The following is a 15,695-nucleotide window of genomic DNA, read 5'->3' as shown; positions in this document are numbered from 1 at the left end:
TTTCTAGACCGGGGAGAAAGCATTTTATTATCAAATGACTTGAAACAGAAACGACTCCTCTGACAGGACTGAAGAATACCTCCTCCAGCATTACTGCTGGAAAACTACCAACTACTTACAAACAACCTCACCGGACTGGCCTCAAACTCATGAATAAACAAAAACTTATGGCTGCTACCAGTCAGCCCATACAGCACAGAAGCTCTTTGCTTTGTGACCAGTTAGCCTAGGAACAGTCTGACACAGCAGTGAATTACAGTTTGCTTTGTTTTGCATGTTTTGGTGCAGAATTTCAAGTATTTTATTTAGGCAACTCTTCTCTCTCCTGTCATTCTCAAACCCATAAAACCATACAGTTAGTAAAACATTTAAAATAAAACGTCACATGCCAGCATAATAGCAAAGCAACTGTGCTTTTCTACAGTAAATAAACTTGATATAAGCTATTGGCCATACCTTCCACGAAGCCTCACAGCCTCAAGAAATCTTCCCTCATCCATGGCTTTCTGGACTTCTTGAGTCTTGAAAAAACAAGTTGACTACTCAGTATGTTTAAAAAACATAGGAGTTGCATTACTTAATATATTTCACATATATTAATATATTTCCACAGAGAAAAAAAGGAATACTGACAATTCCTCAATTTATGAGCTACCTCCTCTCACAGCATAAATTACAGGGTGGAGGAGAAGAAGAAAGTAGAAACAAATACCTAAAGCCTTCATGGGACAAAGAAACCAATATATCTATTATGCACTTTCTTTTTACAGTTTAAATGGAGCAGTTTTAGTGCAAAAACTTAATTAGTGTATGACATGCAAATGGACGCAAGCATCTGAAAAATTTGTTGTAACAATAAAAACAGAAGATCTGAGATAAAATTTTAGAACAAATTAAGAAGCTATGTATTTTTTAATCCTTGACAGTTTGCAAATAAATAGTAACACATAAAGAACATACATGAACTTCATTATTCATTCCCAAATATGGAAAAGTGCTGTACCCATTCCATCAATGTCCTAATGAGAACAGGCAATTATTGTACACAGTAGTCTGTTGTAGTAAATAAATAACATAAATTGGCTTTTTGCCAGAACCTCACCATCTGCACACACTCCATCAGAGGCAGACGGACAGCCTGGTTTCCAGACAGGGACACGACACAGGCAGGGGTATCTGGAGTAGCTTCTAAAAGGGCAAGCACAGCTTCCACACCCATACGACTCGCCTGCAAGACAATGTCCGAGTGTTCAAGCAAGCACTGAAATGCACAAGGCTTCAATCTCAGAAATGGTCCTGATTTCCCTGTAACTCAAGCTGACCCAAATCCCTTTTTGGTAAGGTGAAGAAGTTGCAGGCTGTTTATACCCATAAGTATAGACGATTAAGCTTCAGATTTTGATCCTAGACATTGAGTCGTTCACACAAAGCACTTCACTACTCTGAATTTGAGCTATTCAGACAGCTAATGTGAGATAACACTTTGATTTGTCAAGTTAATCAGGTAGAGAACCATCTCACCCCCAAATAAATAATGCAGTTGTCCTATGTGGTGCCACGAGCAGTTATTTTGGGAATACTCACAAGAATTCTGTCAAAAGCTGAAGGGGTTCCACCTCTTTGCACATGACCCAGGATGGTTACTCGGGTGTCAAAACCAAGCCGCTGAACCACAAGCTGCATAGAATTTCAAAATACAGTGGGTTTATCTTTATTCTATATATATTTTAGCATCATGTACACTTAACACCACTTAGTGGTAAATATTACTTCATAAAACTGCAATTCTGAATGAAGCCAAAGATTTCTCTAAAACTGACAGCTACCGAAAACAGAACTTCTTAGTCACAGGACAGATAAACCCCAGGTAAAGCCAAAGTATCGTAGCTCCTTTCTACCAATGACTATTTCTCAATTTGTTTTCTTAATGACCCCTTTAAAAAAAAAAAAAAGCAGAAAAATTCAGCTTAAAAGTTTTCTTAATCTTAGGCACCAATTAAAATTTTTAGCAAAGCAACCATTTGGACAAGACTTTGTCCAAAGCACACCATATTACTTCACTGTGAGACAGACCAATATTGAAAATTTTTTAAGACATACAAAGTAAAATAGGATTACAAATTGAGATTTGAGCTGATTTCAAACTATCACTTCAGGCATCCACGAAGCACATGGTTTTGGCTGTGTTGTGTTACAAGGAGAAAAGGTTCTAATTAATTGCCACTGAAAACACTGTCCTTTAATTTGAGTATGGAATTTTAGATAGTAAAGCACAAGCATAAAATAGAACTGTCTGATAAGCTACCTTACAGGAACAGATTTACTCTACAGAAATGTTATTGTTAACAATAAGCCCCATCTTTTGAACTGAAATCTTGTATCATAGGATGTTGACACTTACATCCTTAACCTTCTCTGATGTTATAGGTTTGTTGTGACAATCAATAGCTCCTTCAGCTACAATAATAATATTCAGCCTTTTCTTTCGTGCACGGTTCTGTAATAAAAATAAAAGCACATTCGTGTAGTTAAAAGAAAAAAAAGATTAATTTACAGCATAATTTTATAATCAATTGCTCTACATTAAGCTGCTAGGATTCGAGGAAACATTTCTTATATTTGATCACTCCTACATGACGTGTTCTCACACCTTTTACTTTCACACACGTCTTTTCATTGATGAAGTAAAATGTCTAACATCAAAATTACAGAGGAAATGAACACATATTGCTTATATAGGTATAAATTTATGAAATTCCCAGAGGGGGTCATATGATTCCTCAAAACATTCAGAGTGCAAGAAAAGAAATGTTCAAGATCACAGAGAACTTTATGTGACACCAAAACCAAAGACTTAAAGTCCTCATCCCACTTTTAATCACTGCTTACAAATAAATACCTGCAAAGACATCAGGGAATTTCAAACATATTAACAAATTACCTCTGAAAGCTTAACACACATTGAATCTTCCCAGCCTTCTTCTGGTGGGTATTCAGGAATAAACACCCAATCTGCACCACAGGCTAAGGCACTAACCAGAGCTAGATACCTAATAAACAGAACAAATGATTACACTTTTATGGTTCAGATTTCTTTCATAATTGTACCTGTACAAGACAGAAAATGCTGAAGACAATACATACCCACAGTGTCGCCCCATAACCTCCAGAACAAATGTCCTCTGATGGCTGTAAAAATAAGAAAACAAATTAACTGAACCTAGTATCATGAAACAGCTTGTGTTTACCATGGTTACTGAACTCAGAATTCATCAGCAAAACAGAAAAAAATTAAGAAAACAAAATTATTGTCACATTGAATAATGTATTTAAAATCAAGAATCTCCCAACACAGAACTAATTTTCATTATTTTCTTGCAAAACATGTATGGGCAGCTACGAGAGAAGCTGTGAATCTTTACTGGAAATGTAAATGATGCAGACCCATAGTAAAGAACTGTAATGATACAGCTGCGTTTAAAAACAAAATCATTTAATTGCTTAATTCTTACTGAAATAAAGCTTACATAAGACATGCTATTTTTGTACTATTCACGGTGTGTCTGGATGTTCTCTAACAGACTATGTCTGAAAAAGACTAAAAACACTAAAAAGCAAGTCTGCCCCTAAGGCTGATGCAGTCTCTATGATCACATACTTGAAGTACTACCACAACAGGAATGATGAAAAAGCAGTTATTAACCAAAAAAGAAACAAAGACATTTGAAAGATGCAGTCAAAAAAACTTTCATTTCCCCACCTACCTATCTAAAATGAACTTAAACAAAAGCATAAACATCTGTGTATTTATTATCTCTATAATATACACAATTTACCTCTGAGCAGTGGTCATGATGGCATCTACAACTTCAATTATTCTGTGCAGAGCTGAGTCAGTACCTATGGTCATATCAGTGCCACAGAAATCATTGTCTATGGATCCAACCATTCCCACAATGTTAAGGTAAGCATATTTCTTAACAGCCTCTGCATCAATCTTTCCTGTAAAGAAGTATTCAGAGAAAGAACTGTAAGACTATTAAAAAAAAATTAGACGTATTGCTTGGGTTCTCTACTTTTATAAATTAAACATATCTAAACATTAAATTATGTTTAGATATTTTAGATAACAAGGTTAGTCAAAACTACAAACAAAAGCCAATCAAACATTCAAACAAAAGAATCCTACACAGAACTCCTTACAGTAAGGAAGGAAATAAGAGCTTTTCAGGCCATCTCAAAATGTCAAATAATTATCAAGTTTTGTAAACAACCTTAAAACTGATGATTTCAAATTATAACAGTATCATTCAAATTGTAGTCTCAGTGTATAACGTGCTATGAAGAAGCAAAAGGATGCTAACTGGATGTGATTATGGGCACATGTAAACAGTTAGAAATCAGCATCCAACTTTTGCAGATTTCTCTTTTGCAACACTGAAAGGCTCTGATTTCATGATTAATAAGCGAACAGAACAGAAAAGCTCCTATTCTACGTCTTAGCAGGGTCTCCCAAGACAGGAATGAAAATGCTGCATCATCCAAGAGCTCTAAATGATCTCAAGGATGAAATATCTTAGCTGCTAAAGCACTTAAAACTACCTTAGTATCTGTGGATGGGATGGTAGTAAATATAATGCCAAATTTTTAATATGAGATTCAAGAACTATGTATCAGTCTGTTTAATGTCTACATTACAGAAAAAAAACCAGCAGAAATCATAATGAAAAATATAACTAATGTCCATGAAGATAAATAGAACATTGTGACAAAGAATCAAAACGTTTTCTATGAATGTATACCATGCATCACAAACCTCTTCTAGAGTTCCAAATGTGACTTAATATCTGATTGACATATTCTACTTAGATTTCTAAAAAGCCATTGACAAAGTCTTTTGCCAAAGGATTTTGAGGAAACTAAGCAGTCACTGCATAAGACAGAAGGCTTTTCATAGAGCAAATAATGTGAAACAGAGGATAAAAAAATATGAGGCAGAGGACAGTCATAAACACAAATGCTTTTATCTTAGGAAGGTAACCAATGGAGTTCTACAGGGATTTGCACTGTTCAACACACTCAGCAATAACCTAGAAAAGGGAATGAGCAGCAAAGTGCCAAAGTTTACCGATCAAACTGAATTATTTGGGATCTAAACATATGGAGTGTCTGAGAAGAAATGAAGAAGACTAGCAAGACACAGTGAGCAGTAAAGTATCAGATGGAATTCACTGCAGATAAATGCAAACTAAGACACATGAAAAAAATGTACCCTAACATCACAAACAAAGTAACACTATTTCCAGCATAATATAATAATGCTGTTTTCATTAATAAATCAGCTTCAATGCTCAATAGCAGAAAAAAAAAATCAAAATATTAGAAAATATTAGAAAAAGCATAGAGAACAAAACAAAGATCATTATACTACTGTGTAGATCCATGGTTTGCCCTCATCTTGAATACTGGGTGCAGTTGTGGTCCTCCCCACCTCAAAACAGGGTAGAACTGGAAAAGGTTCAGAGAAGGGCAACAAAGATGATCAAAGATATAGAACTTACATATAAGGAACAACTAAGCAAACTAGGACTCTTCCATCTAGAAAAAGAGATGATGAAGGGAAAATAAGACAGCTGTAAAATCTCAAGTGACATGCAGAGAGGAAGCAGGATTCATCATTCATGGTTTATTCTAACACAGAAACTACGGACATCAAATGATCTAGAAGCCAGCAGGACCAAAATAAACAGAAGAGGTTTCTTCACAATCTTCATTATTCAGTGAAGCTGCAGAATGCCTTGCTACACAGTGTTTTCAGCATTCAAGTATGCTTTCAAGTAGACTGTATATATTCACGGAAGAGAAATTCATTAAGGAGGGCTAACAGCATCTGGTTCAGGAAGCCCCGAAGACAGAAATGGATGGAACCTATCAGAGTATTCATGTATTATGAGCAACACATAGCATCAACACAGCATTATTTTATTCTTTACTCCTCCCTATACATTCTCCTGGATGCTATCAAAGACAACTACTGGGTTGGCTGTACTTCTGTCAACAGCCACTTAATGTTCTGATCTTAAACAAACAGTGACACAAAGGCAGGAAAGCATCATAATTTAGTAACATAAAAATTTGTAGCTTGTTGCAGGAAAGGAATTACCACCTCAGATAGGATATGAGGGCATAGGGCTTTGCAAGCAAAAGGTAAGAAGTTCAGATCCTGAAAGTGATTCATAACAGAGGAAAAAAGCCACTCATACTGTTGCCCAGTAACTTCTTTGGCCTTGTTTGGACCTTCATGATACGCCTGAGCAGATGTACAGAAACCAAAAGCTATTATTTTACGAAGAACCGCGCGATTTCCTAGAATGAACGCATTTGATTTTTAAACTTTAGAGACACCCCCCGGATACAGCCGGCGCGCCTGCGGCTGGGCTTCATCCCTTCCCTGCAGACCGGAGCCGGAAGGCGCACGCTCACCTTTCTGTGCCAGCTCTTCCAGCAGCCCGCTCCACTCCTCGCGGAAGAGGTTGGCCCCGGTGAGGCTGCCGTCGCCGCCGATCACGCACAGGTTGGTGATGCCCCTCTGCACCAGGTTGAAGGCGGCCTGCAGGCGACCCTCGCGCGTGCGGAAGGGCTTGCAGCGCGCGCTGCCGATCACCGTGCCTCCCTAGGCAAGGGGACAACAGCATTAACGATATTCATTTCCAGTCAATATCACTGCACGTTTCTAAGGTGGATTAGTGATGAATCTTGTAGCATAACCTCCGTCTTATAATTCTACAGTGCGGTAAAGTAACGGCGAACAAAGTGTTATCAAACCTGTGGGAATTTATGTTCAAGAGCAGATACACACACAGGGGAAAAACAAAAAATACCACTCAAAAATGACTGATAAAGAGCTACTCTGGAAGGAAAGTGTTAAATTACATGAGATTAATTGTAGCACTATTACAATAAATAGGTTGTTACTTATATTTAATGGCAAAAGTGATATACTAACTACTTAAGTATTCAGATTAATTTGCCTCAGTGTGGTATTCTTTCCCCTAATATCATGAGATACAGAAACAATAAGAGAAAAAACGTATCCCTGAAATTCAAAATTAGCATTCATTGTCATTCCATAGAATTATGAAAATAACTGTCTTTAATTCCTTATAGATCAGACTAATGCTACATTTTCTGTTTTATTGATTATCTGCTGCATTTATTAACATGAATTTAAAAGCTTCTTTTGGAAGCTTTCGTGGTGATCATTTTTAAAAATAACTGAACTGACCTGTTACTGAAAACTGCTGGTGTCTTGCTGGACACACGTTATTTACACATCCTCTATGTTTATGTTGTTCAGTCACTCAAGAAGTCTAATTTTTGCCTTATTTTTTGTCACAGTGAAATGTAGTATGAATTAAGACTGAAAAAACTTTTCTTTTTCCTGCAAACAAATCTGGAGATGATCACGTCATTTTTGCATAAACATCCCCTTCACTTTAACTTGTAGTAAATCTGTCACATCCATCTAAATTTCAACTTCAAATCTGCAGTGGCTGTACTGACACAATTTACCCTATCAATAGATGTTTCAGCTCTCAGACCAGTTTGCTATCTATGTTGCATAGCTGCTACTGGAAAGAAATAACAAAGTGGAACAGAATTCAGCTGTCTCCAGATAAAAACATAGATGTGTACACACGGAGATGTTAAAAAAAAAAAATCAGGACTAAAAAATGTCTCTAAAACTAAGTATTTTCATAATAAGAAAAAAACAGCTGCAAGAGGGAAGAAACTGTACTTGAAACAAAATGCTACCTGTTCTGAATAAACAGAAATATACAATGGGCTGAAAAACCTTTCTCATCAAAACATCAAAACATTATGTAAGATACATGCTGAAGTTCATTGTTGGTCTGTTGAATTACCAGCAATAAAGCTCAGATGTTTTTCTTTTACCTACACACATACAGGAGCCTACATCCTGCTCCTGCCTATGCTCTTGTGTGGCTTGGCCAAGAGAACGCAATTTTCTCATCATTGTAAGATGCACCTGGATGATGCTCTTAGCCATACTATTTAGTTTTATGATCCTTATAGGTACCTGTCAACTTGATATGGTTCTATTTACAGATTCTTCAAGATAGACATGGGGGGAAAAAAGAAAAGAAAAACAACCAAACACAGGAGACAAAATACCTTACAGTACTCCAGGGCATTGGTTTAAAAAAAAAAAATTGTCTCTGCTAACTGCTTTATGTTCATTAACTTTACAAAAAACTCCAAAGAAACCCACGCTTCACCTGGAGGTAGTTTTCAGAAAGCTTGGCAAGCAGTAAGGCCTCTTCGCCAAGCATAGCACCTGCTCTGGAAGAGGTAACAACACCACCATGCTGAGCAAAAGCTGAGCAGAGCCAAATGGCCACACTGCAGAATGTTGTAATAAAAATGTACCAAGTCATCAGCAGTACTGAGCTCTGCAGAACTGCACTGTAATTACATCCGTTACTATAATTCTAAATCCACTTACACAGAAAGCCGAAAGGGTTTCGTAAGAAATTATTTGCCTTACAAAACACAGCTGTTTCATGTTTTGGCCCTATAATGTCTTTTTTATTAAATATAGATTTGTCAATATGGCTTTAGGAAGCTAATGACATGTGATGTTGCAAATCTAGAACAAAGGTTTTCAAGATTATTTCTAGGCTCCAAATTCAAGACCACACCAAGATCTTTAGCAAGTGTCAGCCATCCACACTGCAGAAATCAGGCTCTGCTGAAGTGGTACATGCTGGTCACTCAGTCATCACACAATTCAAATACGTAATTAAAGCAGTTGCCTGGATCTAGAATTTTGGTTCTTTTGTTTGAATAAAGACGTTTTGGGTCCCACTCTCCCCCCTCTAGCACTTACCACTTGCAGGATACTTGAAACACTTTCCCATGAAACTTCTACAATGTTATCACCTCCATCAACCATTCCCTGGTAACCCTGTAAAAGGGAAAGTATTTTTTTAAGTCTGATTTTTAAAACTACATCAAATTTCCACTACAGTAATAGTCACCTTGTGCACTTTAATATAATTAAAAACAGTGAATAAAAAAAAATACTCAATTTAAATGAAACAATATTCAAGCAGGTATCACTGCTTCTTTTAAGGGGGGAAAATGCAAAACAAACCCTCTTCCAAAAAGATCAGTTCCAAAACCAACTTCAAGACAAGGTAACACTTTACACAGATTACACAGCTCTTAAACTAGGCTGGTAAATGCTTCTCTCTAAGAATAAATATTCCGTTTTTTTTTTTTTTTTTAAACTACAAAGAATTTTGAAATGCATTATAAAACATGTTCCTTAAAAACATAACCTCAGCCTGGGGCCGTGAACTTAGGACATCTTTGTAACACATTGTACATTTTTCCCCCCAGTGTTGATAATAAGCAAAACAAGATAAAGAGCAATAACCAAAATCTTTTCATGAAAGAATAAGAAACCTGGTGACACAAACTTTGAATTTTTTTTTTGTTGAGGCGGTCACACAATAAATAAAAGATATTTATTAGGAAAAAATACAACTTTTAGTGATGCATTTAAGAAATTCCTAATACCTTAACTTAAATGGTCTTCTAACCACTGCATGCTGTAATACGAGAAGAGCTACACTTAATCTGAAAGAAGGAAAACTATCCAGCAGCTAAAGGGTTTTATCTGGTTTTGCTTTATTACCTTTCCACAAAAAACACTAGCAGAATGGAATTACAGATGCTTTTCCATTAGGTGAAATACTGATTTTCAAAAAAAAATAAATAAACAAATGAAAAGGAAAAGGAAAAGGAAAAGGAAAAGGAAAAGGAAAAGGAAAAGGAAAAAGGAAAGCAGTCAAGTCCTAAGTCTACAAAGCCCTGACAGCCACCAGAATAAAACTGAAATTACCAATCAACTTTTTGATATTTATTTAAATACACAGGGAAAATCATTACATGTTAAAGAAAATATACAAAAAAAAACTACTAAAGAAAAATAACCATGATAATATTTATGTCTCCATTTTTAGATTATGTGTACATATTCCCCACGCCAAGGAACAATCAGTAAACATTTTTTCTCTGTGCAATTTTTTCAATAATAAGTCAGGTACCAGAAAAAGAAAGGAGTGAAGAAAACAGCGAAATTGACATTATAAACTGGAGGAATTTAATTTGGCACAGTTCAGAGTACATGCAGAATTTACTCAACAAGCAGTAATTTGGAAACATACAAAGCCCAAAGTGGCTTAGTATTCACATAATATATACGGGTTTTTATGTAAAACCTTGAGTCTTCACCAGCACTAGAAGTAAGAATGCAAAGATAACCTGGAGACAGCAAAAGTACAAGTTACTCAATCAGGCATTTTAGGATTCCAGTACAGATTCCAAGGGGAAAGCATGAAAGTTTCTGCTCAGTGAGACTTGACTGATTAATTTAGAGACAATACAACCAAGCAATAGCAAAAGTCATCCAGATGGAAAACTACTTATGTCTCTAATTTCTGCAATCCAACAGACCTTTCCAATCTTTTTACACTCTCCAGATATCTTTGACATGTATCTAATATATACACATAGAATGGCGTGGGTTGAACGAGACCTTAAAAGATCATCAACTTTCAGCAGGGACATCTCCCACGAGACCAGGTTGCTCAATGTCCCATCCGACCTGTCCTGGGACACTGCCAGGGTTGGAGCATCCACATCTTCTCTGGGAAACCTGTTCCAGTGACTCACCACTCTCACAGTTAAGAATTTCCTCCATATAGCCAACCTACATTGCCACTCTTTCAGTTTGACCCCATTATTCCTTGTCCCATCATTACAGTTCCTGGTGAATTACTTTCCTAGTTCCTTTGTGGGCCTCTACACATAGGACATACTATTTGTATGCTTATGTATACACACACAATGACTTGAAGAGTTAAGCCATGATTTACACAATTTGTTCAAATTTAAAACAAAGTGGAAAAGAAATAATTATTAATCTACTTATCAACTTTAAAAAAAGCTCTCCCTCAGATAAAGTGCAAAGACCATCAGAAAGAAGCATTACAGTGGATACAACTAAGCTTCATGATGGCTAATAAATTACTAAGTTCATTCATCACCAGCTTTGCTGGTTTGCTTTTTTTTTAAACATAGAACTCTATGTTCCTTCAATCATTCAGTAATGGAGTGGATGCTTTTCCTGTAAGTATTTCTACTGACAACTCCAGTAACTGAAGAGATCCACTGGCAATAAATCCTGGAAGCATAGTTAAATGTTTCATCTTAGTTCGGTTTGTAACACTGATTCCAGTAAGCTGCACTGAGAGTTGACAAAAATATATACAGTTCATGTGTGCTCAAGTCATTCACCTTCCATTTTAACTTGAGAGAAAAAACAAAAGTGCATCCAAAGAAGTCCTACATATAGGAAATATATACATAAATAAGACTGATGGAATAAAATTCCCAATTTTCAGATCAACAAATCTAAAACACAGAAAAAAGCAAAGAGATAAAATAGTAGCTTGAACTGTCTGTAGGACGTGAAACCCCTCATAGCTAGGCTAAGGATGAGCTATGATCCATTCCTGCACCACATTTCTTTGAAGTAGAAAGAACTTGTGCATTTTGGTAAGGAGTCCCTATATGTGCAGAAAGTGAGAAGTGGGGATGTATTAACAATTCCTCCCACTACAAGGTAAGGGTGGGGAAACTCTGCAATCATGATCTGTTTGAACTGTTATATTGAAATTTTCCTAATGCAGTTGTCTGCCAAGTATGCCTCTGAATAAGGTAGATAAAACTGTCACATTGTTTTCCACATCATTAAAAGATACAAGGTACAGAATTGTAACAGCTTTCTAGAAACGCTATTGAGGAAAAAAATTAAATTACTAATTACAATTGAAGTATTAATTATGATAATTTTCATACATTGTTTTAGTTATGTAAACACTGATGAGGACTGGACAATGTATGTTTGAAGGTTCACCACTGTTCCAATTGGATGGTTACCAAAAATCACTGCCAGATGTGACTACAGACCTTAATATGTCAATTTATATTTAAAAAATAAATTCTTACTTAGATCCTAAAAATATAGGGGCTTGTGTACTGAGATACTGAAACTGTGGGGCAAGAATGGAAAAAATGAACTGTCAAAAATACAGCAAGCACAGTTTGTGAAGATCTTCTCCATTTTTTGTTTAGTCCTTCATGTACCCAAAATCTAATATTCAAAGAACAAGAAGAAATCTCTGCGGGTCCAATGTTCTATTCACAGACACTAAAACTACAGGAGAGCATGGCAGAGCAAACATGGCTCCCAGCCTGAACTCTGAAAACAAAAAGCTTCTGAGAAAGAACAAGCCATCTTCTGATGTTACATGTGAGACACTTGGGGCTTTAACAGTTTTGTGAGTTTATTTACTGAGAATTCTCAGTCATTGCTCAACAACATAAGATGTTATTGTCACTGAGTGCACCAACCAGCACAGAAAAGACATGAAGTTTTCCTCACAGAAATCCATGACTGCCGTACCACTGCATTCCCAATGCTGGCCTCTGGAGAAAAAGACTCTTAACCAAGATGAAGAATCTAAAAGCTCCATAGCTTAGTAGCAAGAGCATGCATCTATATGCTTCAATCCTGGAAAAAGGGAAGGTTAATTCTATAAATATTTAAGACCTCAAGTTCCTAAAATGAATTGCCATAAACGAGGCATCACTTTTTCTTCCCATTTCCAATTAAAAAGGGAAAAAAAGACAAAACAAAAATCAACCTGACTTTAATAGCTTCTAATTAGTGAAAAAAAAAAAATTAAACTAGCCCCCTAGAGCAGCCTGATACTCTACACATATTTCCAACTCCTAGATTTTCATACCATGAGTGGAATTAATGAGTATTCATGTGTATTAAAATTTTAATTCAGACTGGAATAGATTTGAGGAAAAATGAGATGATAGTCAAGAATAGTAACTACAGACTAAAATAAAATATTGTAAAATATGGAACTGTGAAGTTAGAGCAACTGTACAGATTTGCAATGGCAAAATTTTGAAATGTCCTAACTTCAGTGAATTAAGATATGCAAGGGCTTTTTTAATTTTATAGCTATAAATTTATAGCTATAAATTCACAGGTTTATAAACTACAGAAAAGATATATAACTAATTATAGCTTTTATATAAATTATCTTCTAGTTTTCATTTTCACATGAGTTTACTCTTTTTTTTCCTTTTGGGACTTGAAGTCCAAATAGGCCATGAATTCCAATATGTACCTGTTTCTTTCTTTGGGTTATTGTAAAACCAATTTTAAAAAGGCTAGAAAATTACTTAGATCTAATTCATAAACAATTTTAATTCATTTATCTTAGTAATCTTTCATCATAAGATGAAGAAAAATGGAGTTAGGAAAACAGAGTTACTTCTTTACTTTGAATGTGGAACTAGTGCTGGCCACAGCTGTAGAAGACAGATGGTTTTGCAGTGCAAAAAAAGTTCATATGACAGACATAGATAGCTAGAGGAGAAATAGAGCGTATGATGACTGCAGCAAAGTAAGCTTGAGAAGGCTGAGACCTTTAAATCAATTTTTGGATCCAAATAAGAACACTTTTTTCCTTCTTTTGGCTATGGTCACTTCAGGTTTTTCCTTCACTTTTTCAGAGCAGCTACAATACAAATATCACTTTACCCTGACCTACGTGTTAGAATGCTCAAAAAGTAGGCTGAAGATACACTATTCTCTTTGCTTAACACACTCAAATCACATTCAATAAAGTGCAACTCAGAAGAACACCTTATTAAAAGCATTAAATAACTCAAACTATACCCAAAAATATATCTCCTCTTTATACACCACGCAAAGGCTTACAACAGGGAACATTAGTAACAAGTCTGAGAAGAAGATCTTTACCTTCATTACACTTCTCACCTTCATCTGTTTCCTATTTCAAAGTGGTAAAATTAAATAGCAGTTTCATTTCAAAGCTTGCAATCTTGTTTCTCTGAAGTACTTGTAGGCATGTAGGCATTGTGAAAGAAAACTGACTTCATATTTCAATTCTCACCAGGCAGAGAAGAACAAAGCTTCGCATTCAGTACTTTACAAAACACAGAACTAATCTAGAAGCAAGAACTTTTTCAGAGCCCGTACTTGGAAATGTGTATTTCCTCCCAGACCTTACTGTTACATTGAAGACAGAAGGAAAATATGTATGGGGAAACCCGAAATTTCCAACACTGACTTATTTTTTACAATCACTTTTCATTCAGAAATATCTGTGACTTCACACTGGGCAACTCTACCAAACACAGGAATATGCTAACTTAAATATGCTGGTTTGTAAGTTCAGAAAAAACAAATACTCAAATTTCTCATTAATTTGAAATAATTCATAAATTGACATTTATCACTCTGAGATATCAAATATGTTTAAAAGGTGAAAAAATAATGCAATTCTTGACTTAAGTTTAATTAAAAAATAAATTCAAATCCAAGTTCTGGCCTTAAAAATGTCCAAAACCCTGTCCTTACTTCCAAAGAAGTTTCTGACCCATTTCAGTGAGCCTGCAAAACAGCTGAACACTGAAGAAATTCCAGAGATTGGCCATGTAATTAGCACACACTAAGTATTCAGAGCAACTTGCTGTAGAGCACAGTAGTAGGAAAGAATTTTGGAGCACAGTCCTCTGCTTATTTGCATTTCAATTCTTTGCATCTCATTAGTAAACGAGCTACAGGAACAAGCAGACAGAAAAAAATGGATAAACAGCTACTTTTAAAGTAGCTGTATTTGCCATGCACAAAACTAAAACTAAAACTAAAGTATTTTCTGAGCACTTCTAGGAATTCTAGTACTCCATATTTTTATATTAAAGTTAAACTTTACTGGGGACCTACCAAACTGTCCCCCATATCAATTTTTTATTATGATTTGTAATAATCTCAAACTACTGATGAGATGTACAGAAATTCTAGTGGGAACAGAATCATATATTTACTGTATAGTTTAATCTGCAAAAATTGTATAAAAACTGAAAGTGCCCTTTATAAGGAAGTCTAACTGCAACAGTCTCCCAGGAAGACAAATATATGGAGCATCACCGTGGCACTGACATTAAACTTGTCCCATCCTTATTTCTTGTCACATAATTACTACAGAAATTTACAATCTTTCTGCACATACAGTTACAAATTTCAACCACAAAATTCGGATGTCAGGACAGACCAATGATGGTCAAGTTTTTGATGTTGCTTTTTTGTTTGCTTGTTGATTGAGTTTCTTCAGTTGCAACGTTCTACCTATAAGCCAGGCAGGATGGCATCAGTGCCACAGTACGCTTGATCAAAACCAAGCTGTGCAATCTGTGAAATGAGGAGGAGGATACATCCTTATCATACGCTAGGAAAATGAAGTCAAAAGATTAAGAATCAGTAGTTTAACCAGGTTTAGGAAAATATTTATAAAGCACAATAAGTGGGGCTAAACATCCAACAGGTGCACAGATATGTAGCTCAATGCAGGTTGACAGCCACCTCTGGTTTTCTCGCTTTCAAGTCTTTGGTAGCACATAAAGAATTGTATATATTTAAGAAATTACTTTTAAATTACATAGTTTTAGAATATACCTTGCGAGACATAAATTTCCATAAAAATAAAAAGTACTAA

At 35.7% G+C, this 15,695-nt stretch overlaps 1 protein-coding gene across 5 annotated transcripts in view; it reads right to left on the bottom strand.

Annotated features, from left to right (window-relative positions):
- Nucleotides 1-15,695, bottom strand: part of PFKP (phosphofructokinase, platelet) — a 42,456-nt gene that overhangs the window by 18,493 nt on the left and 8,268 nt on the right. For all 5 annotated transcript variants that reach the window (XM_014872266.2, XM_014872267.2, XM_088159392.1 and 2 more), the window contains exons 3-11: nt 8,912-8,989; nt 6,484-6,673; nt 3,837-4,002; nt 3,145-3,189; nt 2,942-3,050; nt 2,402-2,497; nt 1,585-1,677; nt 1,103-1,228; nt 457-521 (exon numbers count right to left, since the gene is read on the bottom strand). In XM_014872266.2, the coding sequence (XP_014727752.1) occupies nt 457-521; nt 1,103-1,228; nt 1,585-1,677; nt 2,402-2,497; nt 2,942-3,050; nt 3,145-3,189; nt 3,837-4,002; nt 6,484-6,673; nt 8,912-8,989 (968 nt within the window). The remainder of the gene's footprint in view (nt 1-456; nt 522-1,102; nt 1,229-1,584; nt 1,678-2,401; nt 2,498-2,941; nt 3,051-3,144; nt 3,190-3,836; nt 4,003-6,483; nt 6,674-8,911; nt 8,990-15,695) is intronic.

This window comes from Sturnus vulgaris, chromosome 1, assembly GCF_052056855.1.
Source record: "Sturnus vulgaris isolate bStuVul1 chromosome 1, bStuVul1.hap1, whole genome shotgun sequence".
Lineage (NCBI taxonomy): Eukaryota > Metazoa > Chordata > Aves > Passeriformes > Sturnidae > Sturnus > Sturnus vulgaris.
Note: the sequence above shows the minus strand (reverse complement) of the source record. Positions and strands in the feature narration are given on the sequence as shown.